This window comes from Neoarius graeffei, chromosome 13, assembly GCF_027579695.1.
Source record: "Neoarius graeffei isolate fNeoGra1 chromosome 13, fNeoGra1.pri, whole genome shotgun sequence".
Classification (NCBI taxonomy): Eukaryota; Metazoa; Chordata; class Actinopteri; order Siluriformes; family Ariidae; genus Neoarius; species Neoarius graeffei.
The window spans coordinates 63,975,481-63,996,262 of record NC_083581.1 but is presented as its reverse complement, the minus strand read 5'-3'; the positions used below and the strand labels follow the sequence as shown (position 1 = coordinate 63,996,262).

Below are 20,782 nucleotides of genomic sequence, written 5' to 3'. Positions count from 1 at the left end.
TGGTCATTTCATTTAATTCTACTTTAAATTATTACACTTAGATTTTACTGGTTAAATTCAGAATCATTGCACCAACTAGGTTTTACTTTGGGATGTATACAGTACTTTCTTTCACAAGAGAAAGACATTTAAAGTGGAAGTTACTTTTTTTGTAAACTAAGTGCCTCTGACAGGACCCTTTGTCCGTTAAAAATGTCCTCTCCGCAAATCACTCGCCATATGATCAGGTTGTAAATGATTTTTTCAGAAAATATTTGTCTTATTTGAAGCAGAATACGTTGTAGTTGTTGCACAGTAAAAAAAAAAAAACAAGACCTGAGACAGATGCGAGGCACATTTGCAGCAGAGTTTCACATGTGGTTGAAATGTGTGACCGTCAAAAAGTGTCCTCTCCGGAAAACCACAAGGATCATCACCACTTCAGTTGTTATTACATTCAGCTACCACCATGTACAAACAAACATTGCTGCAACATTTGTCTTTAAAAATCACATCCATTTCAGTAGGTTTTCACTTTGTATCCCTTACTCTTGTGGACTATAAGAAAGTGGGTTAATTTTAGAAATACACTATACGCCATCTTCTCATCACAAGTAACGCCCAGTTATATGACCTGTAGCTCTGAAATTCTGCACATTTGATTTCCATCTCAAAAAGGTCATTTTTGGCAGCAGAGAAACACAAAAATCTGAGGTTTGATTTTTGGACTATTGTGGACCCAAAAAGCCTCCCCTGATTGTGAAACAGCCCAAGTAGCAAAAGCAATCGATTTACGTCAAAGAATAATCATGCATATTATATAGAATAAAATGAATACAGACTAATATAGCATAACGTACACTGACATGAAGATTAGGCTAGCCTTAATAAATTCTTTGTTGGTGGTAACATGGTATGAAAAATTCCAGTAGGGAGGCAGCAAAAAAATTATTTTGCCCATTCAAGATCAAGTATTTGCAGAGATTTTTTTTTTGCCCGTTCAAGATCACCAGGTATTTACAGAGAAATTTTTTTGCCCATTCAAGATCACCAGGTATTTGCGGAGAATTTTTTTTGCCCATTCAAGATCACCAGGTATTTACAGAGAATTTTTTTTTCCCATTCAAGATCACCAGGTATTTGCGTAGAATTTTTATTGCCCGTTCAAGATCACCAGGTATTTGCGTAGAATTTTTATTGCCTGTTCAAGATCACCAGGTATTTACAGAGAATTTTTTTGCCCATTCAAGATCACCAGGTATTTGCGGATAATTTTTTTTGCCCGTTCAAGATCACCAGGTATTTGCGGAGAATTTTTACTGCCCGTTCAAGATCACCAGGTATTTACATCGAATTTTTTTGCCCATTCAAGATCACCAGGTATTTGCGTAGAATTTTTTTTGCCCATTCAAGATCACCAGGTATTTGCGGAGAATTTTTTTTGCCCATTCAAGATCACCAGGTATTTACAGAGAATTTTTTTGCCCATTCAAGATCACCAGGTATTTGCGTAGAATTTTTATTGCCCATTCAAGATCACCAGGTATTTACAGAGAATTTTTTTGCCCATTCAAGATCACCAGGTATTTGCGTAGAATTTTTATTGCCCGTTCAAGATCACCAGGTATTTACAGATAAATTTTTTTGCCCATTCAAGATCACCAGGTATTTACAGAGAATTTTTTTTGCCCATTCAAGATCACCAGGTATTTGCGTAGAATTTTTATTGCCCGTTCAAGATCACCAGGTATTTGCGGATTTTTTTTTTTGCCCATTCAAGATCACCAGGTATTTGTGTAGAATTTTTTTTGCCGGTTCAAGATCACCAGGTATTTGCGTAGAATTTGTATTGCCCGTTCAAGATCACCAGGTATTTGTGGAGAAATTTTTTTCAGACAGGCCACATAACAACCCACACATTACAAGCCTTGCATCAGTGTAATTCATTTTACAGCAAAAAAATTTATTTGACATGCAAATAATCTGGTAATGCTTGAGAAAAATTTAATATCTGACACAGAACAAGTTCATAACTTTAAGTATCAAAATGTCACTAACGTGACACACAACACAAAGTTCGATATCTAAATCAAACCCTCCATTTAATATAATGTCAAAAACTATAGATCTGCACTGAACAACTTTAATAATCTTTCTAACACGACATAGGGCCAGAAAAAATCAATGTCTGACACAGAAATATCTAACTTTAAAGTATCAAATGTCACAAACTTATAGCATACAACATGACATTGCAATATCTGCAAAAAGTAATACTGAAGCAGTTATTGCATCTAAACTACAGAGTTAAATGTGAAACTTAAGAAGTCAAGTCAATCTCGAGTTCATCAGCACCGGCAGTGGGTTTCGCGTTCCCCCTTGTACCATGTGTACAAACGAAAACATGTACGTGACTTAGATCAGCATCCTCATCGATACAAATATCTGATATGTCTACATTTTCTATGAACACACTTTTGAAAGTTTTAGAACAATCAACGCGCACTATTTTATTGCGTATTTTAGTGTCGTTATTCACTGCTATAGATATTAAAAACAACTTGCAGTCGACATGGTCGTTGGACACCATTTTAGCAAACAAAATTAACAACCAATGAGACAGCGGCTTTCTTTTCACCGTGTCAAATGGACCAATTGTTAGGTGCTACACATATTGATTTTGGCAACAGTCAGTCAATATGGGTACGGTGTACAATAGGGGCCATTCAGCAGGCCTAAACTTTATTTTTTTAAACTATACATATTTCACCCGCAAATTTTTTGACTTTTTTTTTTTTTTATACCCGGCCGGATTACCGCCAACAAATAATTTTTTAAGGCTGGCCTTATCTAGCTAAAGAAAGTGATGGACAGAAACTACTCACACTAGTTGTGTGTGTGTGTGTGTGTGTGTGTGTGTGTGTGTGTGTGTGTGTGTGTGTGTGTGTGGTTTTGGTAGTGATGATGATGATCACTTGTAAGGGTGAGCGCAAGTAAGTAAGGAATAAAACAAGACTGTTAGAGGAAAATAACTGATGATAATGTGGTGTGTTATGAACCGAGTCACTGTTACCATGCCAAATATGATTATTTTCCAACAACCACGCGTCCTGGAGAGTTTTATTCTTCTTACACCACAATAATTTGACAAAACTAGCATTATTCATTTAAAAAAAAAAAAAGAGAGACACCTCGTACATTTTATCTATTTATACAGCATCCTGTTATCACTTACATTACAGGAGCTATAAACACACAGTCCCTTTAATAATGTCTCTTAATTTTAAGAGAGAAGAAAATGCAGCCTGTCAGGTTACAGAGTAACTGCCAAGCATAAAGTTTTCCTGTACTGCAAAACATACAGCTTCACTTCTGACGGCTACAAAAAGTGCTGACACTGGAGACTCCTTCAAAAAAAATTAAAAATAAACATTTCTTTATAGAAGGCATCACGTTGCTAATATGGTATTTCATACAAGTCTTCTGTAAAGAACCAGTACTACTGTCAGAGCTGCTGTTATAAAGAACAAATCAACACCTTCTGACCAATCAGAATTGAGAATTCAATAGCACTGTAGTATAAGGCAAGTTATTCTATCCACATTCACTGGATATGAGCAATTGCATGTTCTGATTGGCTACTCTACTACAAGGATATCAGCTCATATACCATGAGTCAAGAAGAACAAAATAGCAGAGCTTGTTGCTGAACCAACCGAGGACGAAATAAAAACTCTACTCGAAAACAAAACCCCAAAAAACAAAATATGGAATAAAAGTATTCGATGGTAAGAACGTATCTTTTTTTTTTCCAAGAATTATTACCATCATCGCATTTTTCACAAACTGTTCCTGTCATTTCGCCGGTTTGTTTACATTCTAAGCAGAAATGATTTTGTCGGATGTTTTGTATAAAAAAAAAAAAAAAAAGATTTTAGTAATTGAATTTGCAAAAAAACAAAAAATGCTCCGTTTCTCAAAATCCAGTGAACGTGGAGAGAATAAAACAGTTATTTCACTCAATCTTGTCGTACATGGTTTATCGCCAACTCAGCGCTACACGCCTCATCAGCTATCAGCTCATGTACGACTCGATTTCGTGGAATAACTTAAATATTTCATATTAAGGATTTGTCTTTAACAAGGTCGATGTACTTTTATATAATGGCTACAAAAATATATTTTACCATTAATTTTTTTTTTTACCTTTTTTGTCCATAAAATCAGCTGCTTCCAACCTGAGTTTGTAATTATCATTAAAACACATTTCTAATTTGTTAGAAAAAGATATAACTATGATCCTGTTATCAAAGAAAAGTGTATTGTGCTACTATTTATCACATTATGGATATTATGTCATCATATCATACTCCCCAGCCCTAATCATTCCTTCTCCTCATGTAACGCTGACCCCCTTCTTCACAGCAGCTTAATCCTGAGCTCTGGGCCTCTTCATTCAATCACACACACCTTCGCTTGTCTTCTGTTCAGGATCTTTCAAGCAACACACCGCTTGGAGCGTCATATTTCTTTATCACTATAACGCATGTGAGAAAATACACACAGTATTGACAGGCATGCTTTTTCCTACCTCACCATTTTGGCTGGAGCCCCTGCTTCGCCTTGCAGCTCACTAATCCACGCTCAGTACAGTTACACAAGGAGGGAGGGAGGGAAGGAAGGCAGTGCTGCTCTGCTGCTGAAGGAGGAGGAGGAGGAGGAGGAGGTGGTAATCTGGGATTTGGATGAGCCTGAGCCGCCCAGATAGGAGCGTCAGTTGGCACAATCAGCCACTGAACAACTGTCCATCACTCCCCACGCCTGACACAATGCCGTTGCGCTCAGTCCCACTCAACTTCTCTTTTTATCTTCACCCTCGATATGTTGCAAATGTACTGCATGTTTTTTTTTAAATATCCCACCCAGTGCAATACGCACAGAGACAAGAGCGTCTAGTAGCAAGGTTTGCGCATAAGCAAAGCAAACAAAGCCGTGTGGTGGTGGAGCAGAAGGCTGCCGTGCACAGAGAGAACTACTTTCTGTGGTAACTTGAGTAAGAGCTTCCAGAGGCCAGACAAAACCAAGCCTGACACGCTTTTGTGACATAAAATGCCCACTCAGCCATGAAGCACCAATTTAAAGGCATTCACAGAGCTGTAATCGACTTACATTAGAATAAAGCCAGACCCAAAACAGAAACTGGAGAAGATAAAAAAAGACAAAAAAAAAAACTTCATAACAGTGCCTTGACAACTAGTTTCCACTCACAGAGGTAATAATGAGCTGCAAACGCAGTAAGATACGGTAAACAGGCCAAGGCAGAAACAGAAATTAAAAGTACCTCAGGCCATCGACCCTGGTTAAGCTTTATTAAAGCATTTATGCATGCAAAGCATTGTGGGTAGACACTGTATAATCAGTTGTCTTAATTATTCAGAATAATTAATCCAACTGGAATATTTCAGGGGAAGAGAACGGACTTTCATTTGCCTTCATTTCAGGCGAAAGAAAGAATGCTTCAGTCTAATCATTAACAGCTAATGTGAAGTTGCTGACGTTAAAAATTAGAAATGCGTTCCTTCAGTATGAGGATGATTAAAATGATTAAAAATGAGAAGCTGAATACGTTGGCAAGTAAATATTTTTACAGTTTAAAAATTAAATGCACAATAATTTTAATAACAACAAAAAAACGTAGGAAAAAAAAAAATTACTTCAAATACTTCAAAACTTTGCAAGTGCCCTAAAGGAAATCATCCTGGAAAAACCAAACAACCTTGAATCAAAGTAAAGGGATTTAAAACAATAATAATAATAGGGCGGCACGGTGGTGTAGTGGTTAGCGCTGTCGCCTCACAGCAAGAAGGTCCGGGTTCGAGCCCCGTGGCCGGCGAGGGCCTTTCTGTGTGGAGTTTGCATGTTCTCCCCATGTCCGCGTGGGTTTCCTCCGGGTGCTCCGGTTTCCCCCACAGTCCAAAGACATGCAGGTTAGGTTAACTGGTGACTCTAAATTGACCGTAGGTGTGAATGTGAGTGTGAATGGTTGTCTGTGTCTATGTGTCAGCCCTGTGATGACCTGGCGACTTGTCCAGGGTGTACCCCGCCTTTCGCCCGTAGTCAGCTGGGATAGGCTCCAGCTTGCCTGCGACCCTGTAGAACAGGATAAAGCGGCTACAGATAATGAGATGAGATGAGATGAATAATAATAATAATAATAAAAATAATGTTGCAAGTATTTTTTTTTTTATAAAATTACCGCCTGCAACAAGTTGACCATTTCCTCCTCCTCCCTCTGGCAGTTTAACTTTTTTTTTTCAGTGCAATTATATTACAGAAGAGAAGAAAATGATTAAAGATTACAGATTAGAGAGACAGAGAGAGAGAGACATTTGACAGAGGAAACATGGTCCCGCGAGTCCACAGCTTGCTGCGTCTTACGTAATGTCTCAAGTTCAACACAGACAGCTCTTTAAAGAGACAGGCCTGGTGACAAAAAGGGGATATTCTTAGTGCCCCCTGCTCGCCTTCAAAGCTCCCCGAGTCTATATTAGTCACAGATGCTCACATGCTGGCTGGAGTTTGCTACTGTTACTGATATTTTTAGAAGACCTGAGCCCTGCATGCAGCAGCATGATAACACACACACACACACACCACTCTAACTAGTGCAATAGGTACCCAGTGAGACATGATTTAATAGGGGGAAGGGGGGGGGGAGAACTGTCCCCATAGATAGAGTATTGATCACGTCCTGGAATTAAAGTGCATTTACAGCTTAAAACACTGACTGTACGCACGTCACAAAAGATCTTAATCCTTTGAATGAAGGACTTTTCATATCCTCACAAAACCTGTCCAGATGCCAACCCTTCTCTCATCTTACTCAGGGAGAAATAGACTGCTGGTTTTGAATGTTGCAGTACACACAGCCCAAGGACATACTGTATAAAGCGATATGAATCGGACATCCTGGAACATATTCAAATTCCTCATAGGTGATGATATTTTCAACAATAGTGGACGATTTCTCAATGAATAAGTGTATGTGAAAAATATGGGCGCTGAAGACCTCCAGGGCCGTGCCATGCCATGCGGGTTTATTTTAAGTGATAAGTGCTTATCAGCAGCTTAGGAATCATCTCCTATTCACTCTGACACACACACGCTTACTTTTCTCAATCTAAACTAACCAGACTTCACCCTATTACAGCTCATCTAATCTAATATTTAGTACTCGGACATATTTAAGGACCGCTACCTTCAAAACTCTGCTCCATAACCAGCATGATGTCAGTTACTGAGAATTTTGGAGATGCTATCTCTTCTCTTCACATTGGCAGCTTTCCTGGCTTCCTAGCTATCAAAAAAAAAGTCTGAGTGCTGACTCACAGGTCCTGTCCCTCCTGCTTTTACACGAACAAGTCCACAGGAGCTCTCAGATAAATATAGTGTTCGAGAACATACAGACAGAAATGCAAGCATTTCCTCAGCGCTAAAACACCTGGGTGTCACGGTCCTCATCACGAGATGTATTCAAATACCACAGTGATGCCTCTAAACACATGCTCTCCTGTCTGATATGAAGGGGAAATGGACACGTTTGGGGAATTTAAGTCATCATTAACTCGTGTAATATAATCTTATTATCTTAATGTTTATTCCGTCTTCCTGATCTCTCATGGGCGTTATCTAAATCCATTTAAAGCCCTGGTGAATTCGCGATTCTGACTGGTCACAATGTGTTGATTAATGTTCTATAACAGCACCTCTGACTAGTAAAATTACAGGCAAATCACAGGTTTATCGCTACACGTTATCGTTTCTATCGAAACAATTTACACAGGAACTTGTATAACGTACAAATCATTGATACGGTGAAGTTTTCTGGAAGGAGTCTCTAGTATCAGCCCTTTGGAACACTCAGACATAAAGCTGTAACTTCAGACACAGGAAAGTCTTCGGGACAGAGAACCTTGTGATTTCTCTGTAATACGGCAAGAAAAAGAGAATGGTGAAGGAACAACTGCTTCTAGCTGCTAAAACATAAGTGATAACAGGAACTGACATGTTTCATGGATGTTCTACAACGTTAATTGCTACCATAAACGGATAAAAAGTACAGGGTGTTGTTCTTTATTTAATAACCGATTACTATTTTTTGGCAAACGGCTGTGGTATATCTCATCTCATCTCATCTCATTATCTGTAGCCGCTTTATCCTGTTCTGCAGGGTCGCAGGCGAGCTGGAGCCTATCCCAGCTGACTACGGGCGAAAGGCGGGGTACACCCTGGACAAGTCGCCAGGTCATCACAGGGCTGACACATAGACACAGACAACCATTCACACTGACATTCACACCTACGGTCAATTTAGAGTCACCAGTTAACCTAACCTGCATGTCTTTGGATTGTGGGGGAAACCAGAGCACCCGAAGGAAACCCACGCGGACACGGGGAGAACATGCAAACTCCGCACAGAAAGGCCCTCGCCGGCCACGGGGCTCGAACCCGGACCTTCTTGCTGTGAGGCGACAGCGCTAACCACTGCACCATCGTGCCGCCCGGCTGTGGTATATGAGGAATAAAACACTTCAGGACCTGCTGTTTTCAGAAAGTCATCAACATGCTGATTCTTCTACTATAACAACAAGTGCCTCAGTGTTTTAGTCCTTAATTATTGTATTCCATTACACAGTAATAATAGCATGTAGTCATGTGTAAATAGTACAAATAATGCATCAACCTTAATATGGAAATTATCAGTTTTCTCAGGAATGTATACTTTATGCCAGTTCTAAAACAAACAGGTCAATGTATTATACTTCTATTTATAAGTAAATATTTTGATAACCCCTGGTAACCAGTAACCCATAACCTGCTGTGTAATGGGAAGGGAACACGGAAATGGACAAAGCCTGGAAGTTGAGGGCAACACTAAGTCGTGTGTCAGAGCACTGCCTGGAATACACTCAAAACGTAATCCCCATTATTCAAATGGCTGATTCGATAAATATTTCGACCTCCTACTTCCTTCCTCCTAAAAGTACATCTCAGACAAAATTATTATTGATTTAGGATTCTCTCAGTAATGCATTTAAGACTGAAGATCACAGGCTGGGGAATGAAAACTTAATGTATACTTTCTCTGAACATCTCCATTATTGATCTATCTAAAGGATGGAATCGATAAAATATACATAAACGTTCTTAGTTCAATGGAGAAAAAACACTTATGTTCATTATTATGTAAAAACAACAACAACAAATGAAACCCAATATGTCAATCACTGTATTAAATTTACTAAATTGGTCTACATTCATACATTATATATCAATATTATATATTACATTTATTATATTTAACAATTATTCACCAAAGGCAAAGTAAATACCGGTGAATAATAACCAAGACGAAGTCAAGGTTATTATTCACCGATATTCACCGAGTCTAAGCCAGATAATTGTTTAAGTATAAATACACAGGTGATTACTTCCAAAAAATTTTTTTGCACTAAAAAAAAAACTATTTCAAACTTCAAAACTGGCATGCAAATGTAATAAAGGTGTAGCTCAGACTTGTGTCACTTATCTGTGCCGACTCACATAAAATACTTTGTTTTGAAATCGATAAAATAAATCACAACTCGACCTTACCTTTGAGTAGTTTTAAACTAAACTTCGTAGCATCTTTAGTGCTTTTAGGAACAGCATTTTCTTTCATAACTTGTAATTCTTTCTCACTTACGGTGACAAAGTGATTGGCAGCCATTTTGCCGAGTCCCTCAAGGCGATTATCGAGAAATAGTCAGAATCTCTCGAACAATCATCTCATCTCATTATCTCTAGCCGCTTTATCCTGTTCTACAGGGTCGCAGGCAAGCTGGAGCCTATCCCAGCTGACTACGGGCGAAAGGCGGGGTACACCCTGGACAAGTCGCCAGGTCATCACAGGGCTGACACATAGACACAGACAACCATTCACACTCACATTCACACCTACGGTCAATTTAGAGTCACCAGTTAACCTAACCTGCATGTCTTTGGACTGTGGGGGAAACCGGAGCACCCGGAGGAAACCCACGCGGACACGGGGAGAACATGCAAACTCCGCACAGAAAGGCCCTCGCCGGCCACGGGGCTCGAACCCGGACCTTCTTATTGTGAGGCGACAGCGCTAACCACTACACCACCGTGCCGCCCCTCGACCAATCAGCGCACACAATTTCCTATAATCACCTGTGTATTTATACCAAGATTAAGTAATAAGTTACTGCCTGTTTTTGCATTTATATATTAAGAACAACTCTTTTGCATTCATTAAGTGTACTATCTTAACGTCTTTGTGAAACCAGACAACTTGGGCACCAAAAACAAGTTTAACGAACCTGCTTCCTTAGAAATCCATCCCAAAGTTGGTTCTTTTCCAGTACAAACATGTCCTTGAGTGTTTATTCCTGTTACACCACAGCAATTTGCCAACACTAACATTTAAGTTTAAACAATGGCACATGCATACGTTTTATCCATTTGCACCGACATTTAATGTCACTTAATGTCTGCTAAATAAGCTAGATCCTGTTATTACTTCGGTTATTAGTTTATTACTCTCAGGGGTTTGTTTTTCTCGCTCTTAAAGTTAAAAAGACAAACAAAAAACAGATTGTCAAATTGAAAAAAAAAAATCACCTTTCCCATGTGGAAAAACCGCCACTTCCAAATTTAACTCTGACTTTTGCCAAGTGCTGACATTACAGACTTCTTCCACAAATCCTTAACTGACATCTGAGAGAAACTTCACCATGTCAACCGTTAAACAATTTTTATAATCTGTTTATATGGAGCATCTGCCATATAAGTCACTGTAGAAATGAAAACGTATTTGAATGATCACACTCTGAGAAATGATTGTCAGAGTCGTGCGATTATAGAAAATAAAGCAACACCGTTCTGATCGATCAGAATCCAGCCATCAGCTGCAGTGTGGTATGATTATAAGTACTGTAATGGATCATTTGGTGTAAGGCATTCAGGACACATTAGACCTATTTCAATAGTAATAGTGCTATATTCCTAACTGCAAATAATTCAACATAATTTAAAATAGGACACAACTCCTTTCTACTACAACATCAACAGCAGCGACTGATTCATCCTGTTTCTTATTTGATTACTTTGATCCATCACTCACATCTACGGAACGATCACGTCTCGTCCCTTTCTGAAAGCGCACCCTCCACCTCACGTTGCAGATGTTCTTCACTAAAAGTGTGTGGACACAGAGCTGGTCTGTCCCACGGAGAGTGAAGTACTGTCCCCATGCTACTGTCCTACTGTTTACTCAAGACCAAGGCAGAACACCTGTCCAAACACACACTGCCCCTGGGACTCCAGCAGCCTGTTTATTCGATTGTATTTACACCGTCAACCAAACACCATTAAAAAATGTTCTCGTCGGCAAAAAAAATCAACAGTTATAAATTATAACGGAAGACCAACCTCTTTTTGTTTCTTCTTAACGAAAGCAGCCTGACAGAAATAAAGTCACAAGTTACCAAAGGTACCAAACTGTACTTGTCCTTGTTGCTGTTTCTTTTCTTTACTATGTCGCTATATTTCATCTAAGGTGGATGGTTTAAAATGTAGCCTACATCAGTGGTCCTTAAGGTCCAATGTACCTTCCATTCACTATCTCTAACCGCTTTATCCTGTCCTACAGGGTCCCAGGCAAGCTGGAGCCTATCCCAGCTGACTACGGGTGAGAGACGGGGTACACCCTGGACAAGTCACCAGGACACAGAGACAAACAACCATTCACACCTACGGTCAATTCAGAGCCACCAATGCATGTCTTTGGACTGTGGAGGAAACCCATGCGGACACGGGGAGAACATGCAAACTCCGCACAGAAAGGCCCCCATCAGCCGCTGGGCTCGAACCCAGAACCTTCTTGCTGTGAGGTGACAGTGCTAGCCACTACACCATCATGCCGCCCCAACATACCTTCAATTCTGTTTAACACACTAAAGGTATAAAAAAAATTGGGGGGACTATTATTTCTGAGAGTTTATAATGTACAAGCTGCATTACAGACCCAGGTTCAGTCATTTAAAACTAATAACACTGTGTCTGTATGTGATCCATTAATCTTCCACTAATATGATTTAATAATGATATTATAGAATGATATTCACGATATATCGAGCCACCTTTAAACAAACAGAAACAGGCCCACATTTTTATATATCATCTCATTATCTCTAGCCGCTTTATCCTGTCCTACAGGGTCCCAGGCAAGCTGGAGCCTATCCCAGCTGACTACAGGTGAGAGATGGGGTACACCCTGGACAAGTCGCCAGGACAAAGAGACAAACAACCATTCACACCTACGGTCAATTCAGAGCCACCAATGCATGTCTTTGGACTGTGGAGGAAACCCATGCGGACACAGGGAGAACATGCAAACTCCGCACAGAAAGGCCCTCGTTGGCCGCTGGGCTCGAACCCAGAACCTTCTTGCTGTGAGGTGACAGTGCTAACCACTACACCACCGTGCCGCCCCAACATACCTTCAATTCTGTTTAACACACTAAAGGTATAAAAAAAATTGGGGGGACTATTATTTCTGAGAGTTTATAATGTACAAGCTGCATTACAGACCCAGGTTCAGTCATTTAAAACTAATAACACTGTGTCTGTATGTGATCTATTAATCTTCCACTAATATCGTGATTCAACAAAGATTGATATTCACGATATATCGAGCCACCTTTAAACAGAAAAATAGAGAAACAGGCCCAAAATTATATAATATATATATATATTTTTTGTTACATTGTGGCACAACCAACATGTTTCAGAGTCAAATCCCCCACACCACCCGAGCCGCATCATTTCTGTGAGGAAATAAACAAAGTAACAGCACATTTGCGACAATTCGATTCCGCCATTAGCTCCTCGCGCGACCGATACAATGTTTAAACCGGTTAATAACTGAACACCGAGAAAGTCCCGGCTCCTCTGAGCGCATAACAGCACCCGACAGCCCTGAAACCGGCTCTGAAACCGGCTCTCCGGGCCGGAGAAAGGAAACCGGCGCCTTGGCGGTGTGTATCCCCGCGCCCGCTGCTTACCTCCGGGAAGTCATGGCGGTTGTGCGGCTGCTGAAGGCCGGTGTGAAGGGAAAAGGAGCGCGAGCTGCTGCGGCGAGTCTTCCCGCGCGTGCCGCTCACTCTGCTGAGCCGAGAGCGAGAGAACGAGCGCAAGCGCGTGACAGCCGGCACTCTCTCTCTCTCTCTCTCCGCCTCTGGCGCGCGATGCGCTGTCACACAGGGGCTGCGTCCCAATCCGCACACTACAGAACTACACAGGCAAGTAGGTCAAATTCGTACACTACTTCAGGTGACGTACAGTACATGAAGGGCTAGATCTAATGCACATACTCTTTGTCATCTGACAGGTGTCGAACTGCATACTAACGTGCGAAAGAGCAGGGTTTGATTTGGGGTTAATTTAGGGTTAGGTTGGGGTTAGGTCTGAGTTTGGGTTATATGAGGGGTAGGTTGGGGTTAGGTCTGAGTTTGGGTTATATGAGGGGTAGGTTGGGGTTAGGTCAGAGTTTGGGTTATATGAGGGGTAGGTTAGGGTTAGGTCAGAGTTTGGGTTATATGAGGGGTAGGTTGGGGTTAGGTCAGAGTTTGGGTTATATGAGGGGTAGGTTGGGGTTAGGTCAGAGTTTGGGTTATATGAAGGGTAGGTTAGGGTTAGGTCAGAGTTTGGGTTATATGAAGGGTAGGTTAGGGCTAGGTCAGAGTTTGGGTTATATGAGGGGTAGGTTTGGGCTTGGTCAGAGTTTGGGTTATATGAGGGGTAGGTTAGGGCTAGGTCAGAGTTTGGGTTATATGAGGGGTAGGTTGGGGTTAGGTCAGAGTTTGGGTTATATGAGGGGTAGGTTGGGGTTAGGTCAGAGTTTGGGTTATATGAAGGGTAGGTTAGGGTTAGGTCAGAGTTTGGGTTATATGAAGGGTAGGTTAGGGCTAGGTCAGAGTTTGGGTTATATGAGGGGTAGGTTTGGGCTTGGTCAGAGTTTGGGTTATATGAGGGGTAGGTTAGGGCTAGGTCAGAGTTTGGGTTATATGAGGGGTAGGTTAGGGCTAGGTCAGGGTTTGGGTTATATGAGGGGTAGTTTCGGGTTAGGTCAGAGTTTGGGTTATATGAGGGGTAGGTTAGGGTTAGGTCAGAGTTTGGGTTATATGAGGGGTAGGTTAGGGCTAGGTCAGAGTTTGGGTTATATGAGGGGTAGGTTAGGGCTAGGTCAGAGTTTGGGTTATATGAGGGGTAGGAAAGGTTAGGTCAGAGTTTGGGTTATATGAGGGGTAGGTTAGGGCTAGGTCAGAGTTTGGGTTATATGAGGGGTAGGTTAGGGCTAGGTCAGAGTTTGGGTTATATGAGGGGTAAGTTAGGGCTAGGTCAGAGTTTGGGTGATATGAGGGGTAGGAAAGGTTAGGTCAGAGTTTGTGTTATATGAGGGGTAGGTTAGGGCTAGGTCAGAGTTTGGGTTATATGAGGGGTAGGTTAGGGCTAGGTCAGAGTTTGGGTTATATGAGGGGTAGGAAAGGTTAGGTCAGAGTTTGGGTTATATGAGGGGTAGGTTAGGGCTAGGTCAGAGTTTGGGTTATATGAGGGGTAGGTTAGGGCTAGGTCAGAGTTTGGGTTATATGAGGGGTAGGTTTGGGCTTGGTCAGAGTTTGGGTTATATGAGGGGTAGGTTAGGGCTAGGTCAGAGTTTGGGTTATATGAGTGGTAAGTTAGGGCTAGGTCAGAGTTTGGGTTATGTGAGGGGTAGGTTAGGGCTAGGTCAGAGTTTGGGTTATGTGAGGGGTAGGTTAGGGCTAGGTCAGAGTTTGGGTTATATGAGGGGTAAGTCAGGGCTAGGTTAGAGTTTGGGTAATATGAGGGGTAAGTCAGGGCTAGGTCAGAGTTTGGGTAATATGAGGGGTAGTTTAGGGTTAGGTCAGAGATTGGGTTTATATGAGGGGTAGGTAAAGGTTAGGTCAGATTTTGGGTTATATGAGGGTAAGTTAGGGGTAGGTCAGAGTTTGGGTTATATGATGGGGTCAGTTAGGGCTTGGTCAGAGTTTGGGTTATATGAGGGGTAGGTAAAGGTTAGGTCAGAGTTTGGGTTATATGGGGGTAGGTCAGGGTTTGGGTTATATGAGGGGTAGGTTAGGGCTAGGTCAGAGTTTGGGTTATATGAGGGGTAGGAAAGGTTAGGTCAGAGTTTGGGTTATATGAGGGGTAGGTTAGGGTTAGGTCAGAGTTTGGGTTATATGAAGGGTAGGTTAGGGTTAGGTCAGAGTTTGGGTTATATGAGGGGTAGGTTAGGGCTAGGTCAGAGTTTGGGTTATATGGGGTAAGTTAGGGCTAGGTCAGAGTTTGGGTTATATGAGGGGTAGGAAAGGTTAGGTCAGAGTTTGGGTTATATGAGGGGTAGGTTAGGGTTAGGTCAGAGTTTGGGTTATATGAGGGGTAGGTTAGGGTTAGGTCAGAGTTTGGGTTATATGAGGGGTAGGTTAGGGCTAGGTCAGAGTTTGGGTTATATGAGGGGTAAGTTAGGGCTAGGTCAGAGTTTGGGTGATATGAGGGGTAGGAAAGGTTAGGTCAGAGTTTGGGTTATATGAGGGGTAGGTTAGGGGTAGGTCAGAGTTCAGGTTATATGAGGGGTAAGTTAGGGCTAGGTCAGAGTTTGGGTTTCTGAGGGGTAAGTTAGGGTTAGGTCTGAGTTTGGGTCATTTAAGGGGTAGGTTAGGGCTAGGTTGGAGTTTCGGTTTCTGAGGGGTAAGTTAGGGTTAGGTCAGAGTTTGGGTTATATGAGGGGTAAGTTAGGGCTAGGTCAGAGTTTGGGTTTCTGAGGGGTAAGTTAGGGTTATGTCTGAGTTTGGGTTTTATGAGGGGTAAGTTAGGGCTAGGTCAGAGTTCAGGTTATATGAGGGGTAAGTTAGGATTAGGCCAGGCTTGTGGTTAGTTTAGGGTTATTTTAAGGTTAAATTAGGGTTAGGTTAGGCTTAGGGCAGAGTTAGTGTTAGTTTAGGGTTAAAATTGGGTTAGGCTCAGCTAAGCGGCTAAGCTCAGAGTTTGGGTTATATGAGGGGTAGGTTATGGTTAGTTTAGGGTTAAAATAGTGTTAAGCTAGGCTTAGGTCAAAGTTAGTGTTAGTTTAAGGTTAAAATCCAGGTAGGCTGGGCTTACAGTGGTGCTTGAAAGTTTGGGAACCCTTTAGATTTTTTATATTTCTGCATAAATATGACCTAAAACATCATCAGATTTTCACACAAGTCCTAAAAGTAGATAAAGAGAACCCACTTAAACAAATGAGACAAAAATATTATACTTGGTCATTTATTTATTGAGGAAAATGATCCAAAATTACATCTGTGAGTGGCAAAAGTAAATGAACCTTTGCTTTCAGTATCTGGTGTGACCCCCTTGTGCAGCAATAACTGCAACTAAACGTTTCCAGTAACTGTTGATCAGTCCTGCACACCGGCTTGGAGGAATTTTAGCCCATTCCTCCATACAGAACAGCTTCAACTCTGGGATGTTGGTGGGTTTCCTCACATGAACTGCTCGCTTCAGGTCCTTCCACAACATTTCGATTGGATTAAGGTCAGGACTTTGACTTGGCCATTCCAAAACATTCACCTTATTCTTCTTTAACCATTCTTTGGTAGAATTACTTATGTGCTTAGGGTCGTTGTCTTGCTGCTTGACCCACCTTCTCTTGAGATTCGGTTCATGGACAGATGTCCTGACATTTTCCTTTAGAATTCGCTGGTATAATTCAGAATTAATTGTTCCATCAATGATGTCAAGCCATCCTGGCCCAGATGCAGCAAAACCATGATTCTACCACCACCATGTTTCACAGATGGGAGAAGGTTCTTATGCTGGAATGCAGTGTTTTGCTTTCTCCAAACATAATGCTTCTCATTTAAACCAAAAAGTTCTATTTTGGTCTCATCCATCCACAAAACATTTTTCCAATAGCCTTCTGGCTTGTCCACGTGATCTTCAGCAAACTGCAGACAAGCAGGAATGTTCTTTTTGGAGAGCTGTGGCTTTCTCCTTGCAACCCTGCCATGCACACCATTGTTGTTCAGTGTTCTCCTGATGGTGGACTCATGAACATTAACATTAGCCAATGTGAGAGAGGCCTTCAGTTACTTAGAAGTTACCCTGGGGTCCTTTGTGACCTCTCCGACTATTACTGTACACGCCTTGCTCTTGGAGTGATCTTTGTTGGTCGACCACTCCTGGGGAGGGTAACAATGGTCTTGAATTTCCTCCATTTGTAAACAATCTGTCTGACTGTGGATTGGTGGAGTTCAAACTCTTTAGGGATGGTTTTGTAACCTTTTCCAACCTGATGAACATCAACAATGCTTTTTCTGAGGTCCTCAGAAATATCCTTTTTTCGTGCCATGATCCACTTCCACAAACATGTGCTGTGAAGATCTAGCCTGGGCCCGCCCATCCTAAGTGTGACGCAACACGGGGGCCTGTTGCGAACTTAGTCTGGCAAGGCAAGCTATCTTCAGCTCTTCCAAGCTCCCGAAAAATTGGGAGCCAACCAACTTTGAGCATCTCCAACGGCCCTGGGTAGAGGCGTGTTCAAGGCAGTGACATAGTAGAACTGCGACCGGAAGCCATAGATTGTTTACAGAATCTATGCCGGAAGCGCTTCATTCACTAGAAACATTACGAACATGGAGCAGCGGCAAGCCTTTGACACAGCGGTAGATGCTGTATTGAAAGCATTCAACGGGAAGTTCTCATTGAAAATGGAGCAAAGAGCAGCCCTGGAGGTATTTATCTTCTTCCTGTTACTCAAGCAGTTTCCGTCACGTCACATACATCAGAGGAAAGAGTGATGTGATTGGTTTAAGCTTCATCACAGCCTTTTCTGGCTTTGACCAGTAGCAAACTGAGGCATTTCAGGGAGGCGGATCAACCACGCGCTTTGGGAAACGGTTGGGCTTAATATCTTTGCCAGACCAATGCTCACAGAGCTTTGAAGTTGCGTTAGCCAGACTAGTGAAGATCAGACTTTGATAGATCCCTGTTCTTTAAATAAAACAGGGTGCCCACTCACACCTGATTGTCATCCCATTGATTGAAAACAACTGATTCTAATTTCACCTTCAAATTAACTGCTAATCCTAGAGGTTCACATACTTTTGCCACTCACAGATATGTAATATTGGAACATTTTCCTCAATAAATAAATAACCAAGTATAATATTTTTGTCTAATTTTTTAACTGGGTTCTCTTTATCTAATTTTCAGACTTGTGTGAAAATCTGATGTTGTTTTAGGTCATATTTATGCAGAAATATAGAAAATTCTAAAGGGTTCACAAACTTTCAAGCACCACTGTACATCAGAGTTAGGGTTATATGAGGGGTAGGTTAGGTTTACATCAGGCTTGTGGTTAGGTTAGGGTTAGTTTAGGATTAAATTAGAGTTTGGCTAGGCTTAGGTCAGAGTTTGGGTTATATGAGGGGTAGGTTAGGGTTAGTTTAGGGTTAAATTAGGATTAGGTTAGGCTTAGGTCAAAGTCAGTGTTAGTTTAGGGTTAAAATAAAGTCAATAAAGTTCTATCTAATCTAATCTAAAATGGGGTTAGGCTAGGCTTAGGTCAGGGTTAGGGTTATATGAGGGGTATGTTAGGGTTAGATCAGGCTTCTGGTTAGGTTAGGGTTAGTTTAGAGTTAACTCAGGGTTCGGCTTAGTTAAGAGTCAGGGTTAGTTAAGGGTTAAATTAGGGTTTGGCTAGACTTAGCTCAGAGTTTGGGTTATATAAGGGGTAGGTTAGGGTTAGTTTAGGTTAAATTAGGGTTAGGTTAGTTTAGGGTTAAATGGAGTTAGGTGAGGCTTAGGGCAGAGTTAGGGTTATATGAGGGGAAGGTTAGGGTTAAATCAGGCTTGTGGTTAGGTTAGGATTATTTTAGGGCTAACTCAGGGTTAGGCCTAGGTCAGGGCTAGGGTTAGTTAAGGGTTAAATTAGGGTTAGGTTAGGCTTAGGTCAGAGTTTGGGTTATATTAGGGTTCGGTTAGGGTTTGGTCAAGCTTGTGGTTAGGTTAGGGTTAAATTAGGGTTAGGTTCAGTTTATGTCATGGCTAGGGTTAGTTAATAATTAAATTAGGGTTAGGTTAGGCTTAGGTCAGAGTTTGGGTTATATCAGGGTAGGTTAGGATTATGTCAAGCTTGTGGTTAGGTTAGGGTTAGGTTAGGTTTAAATTAGGGTTAGGGTTTGTTTAGGGTTAAATTAGGGATGGGTTAGGCTTAGGTCAGGCTTGTGGTTAGGTTAGGGTTAGGTTAGGCTTAGGTCAGAATTAGGATTATATGAGGGGTAGGTTAGGTCAGGGTTAAGGTTAGTTTAGGGTTAAGACTGAGGTTAGTTTAAGGGTAATTAAGGGTGAAATTAGGATTATGTTTGGGTTAGATTAGGATTAGGTTAAGAATACCATTAGGTAAGGGTTAGTTATGAGTTAGATTAGGGTAAAGTCATTTTAGGATTAGGTTAAGATTAAATTCTGATTCGGTCAATTTTAGAGTTAGGATGGGGTTAGGTTTGGGGGGAATAGATCTTCTGCTTATGTAAGATTACTAAGATTACCAAAGATAATGTACAAGAATGAGACCAAAATACTATGCCAAGTACGTTTTGTCTGTCTGCCTGTGTGTCTGTGTTTGCACGTTATTTATTGTGGTAGTATACCATTGAGACATGGCTCAAGAATATGGAAGCATATAAAACATTGAGGAATGTACTCACATATATGAGGTAAAAGCTTATAGAATCGAATGCCTTTATTGTCACTATACACATGTACAATGAGATTAAAGATTAAAGATTATATCAAACTTATATGCTTTATTAATAAAGTCAGAGAGAGATTTTACCTTCTTGGTTTTTCTTATGTTACATATTTGACAGAAAAAATGTAAAATGCTCTGTTATAGCAGTGGATATTCTGTCACTGCTATGAGTCATGCACAAATTGGTGCTTGTTTATCTTCGGTGTCAGAGGCACAGTGCTGAAATTATATACTTCTTTTTAAATGGCTCTCCTCTTACACAAGCCATGACACACTCGTTCAACCATATTCCATATAATTACTGCCATCCATATAGACCTATGATGTTAGTACTCATGGTGGATGTTAATAAAAGCCTATGGTTATGCTACTCAGTACAGTATGTCACTTAGTGAAAAGAATAGGATCTGCAGCACAGATCCATCATCAGTGTGATTTGGAAGTGGCAGCTGTGGGCACAAACTGCAGTCTGTGAGCTTTGCACTGATGCCATGGCTGTGCTGACGTCAGCAAAGATTAATCTGCCCAGGGGATGGCATTATGCAATTGTCTTGGACACCAGGCATTCTTCTACAGATTGTTCTCCCTCCATCTGTGTGTCGCTGATAGGATCTGACCTGCTGCTCTCTGTACTGGGTGAGAGTGCCAATGCAAATATATTATCAGTTACTATTGCACAGTTATGTCTACATCATGTTTTATGCAACTGCTTGCCAAAGTTAACATGATATACCCACAGACTGTGTTGGAGGAAAAGCAAGTACAATTTACAAACAGCATCATAACAAGGATATAAATGTTAGTGAGGTCCCCCGTTTAGAGATTCAAAAACTTTATTCTTCACAAGCATTTCTACAATAAATTTTTTTCATTTGCTTCTGCAGTGGTGCTTGAAAGTTTGTGAACCCTTTAGAATTTTCTATA

At 41.1% G+C, this 20,782-nt stretch overlaps 1 protein-coding gene across 2 annotated transcripts in view; it reads right to left on the bottom strand.

The window, feature by feature from the left end:
- Window positions 1-13,294, bottom strand: part of ptpn11b (protein tyrosine phosphatase non-receptor type 11b) — a 74,245-nt gene extending 60,951 nt beyond the window's left edge. Inside the window, exon 1 of one of the 2 annotated variants that reach the window (XM_060938312.1) lies at window positions 13,110-13,294. In XM_060938312.1, coding sequence (XP_060794295.1) covers window positions 13,110-13,123 — 14 coding nt within the window. In that variant the 5' untranslated portion in view covers window positions 13,124-13,294. Of the gene's footprint in view, window positions 1-4,570; window positions 4,655-13,109 lie in introns of those variants that run through there. The other variant, XM_060938313.1, reaches the window with a different exon arrangement.
- Between the last annotated feature and the right edge of the window lie 7,488 nt (window positions 13,295-20,782).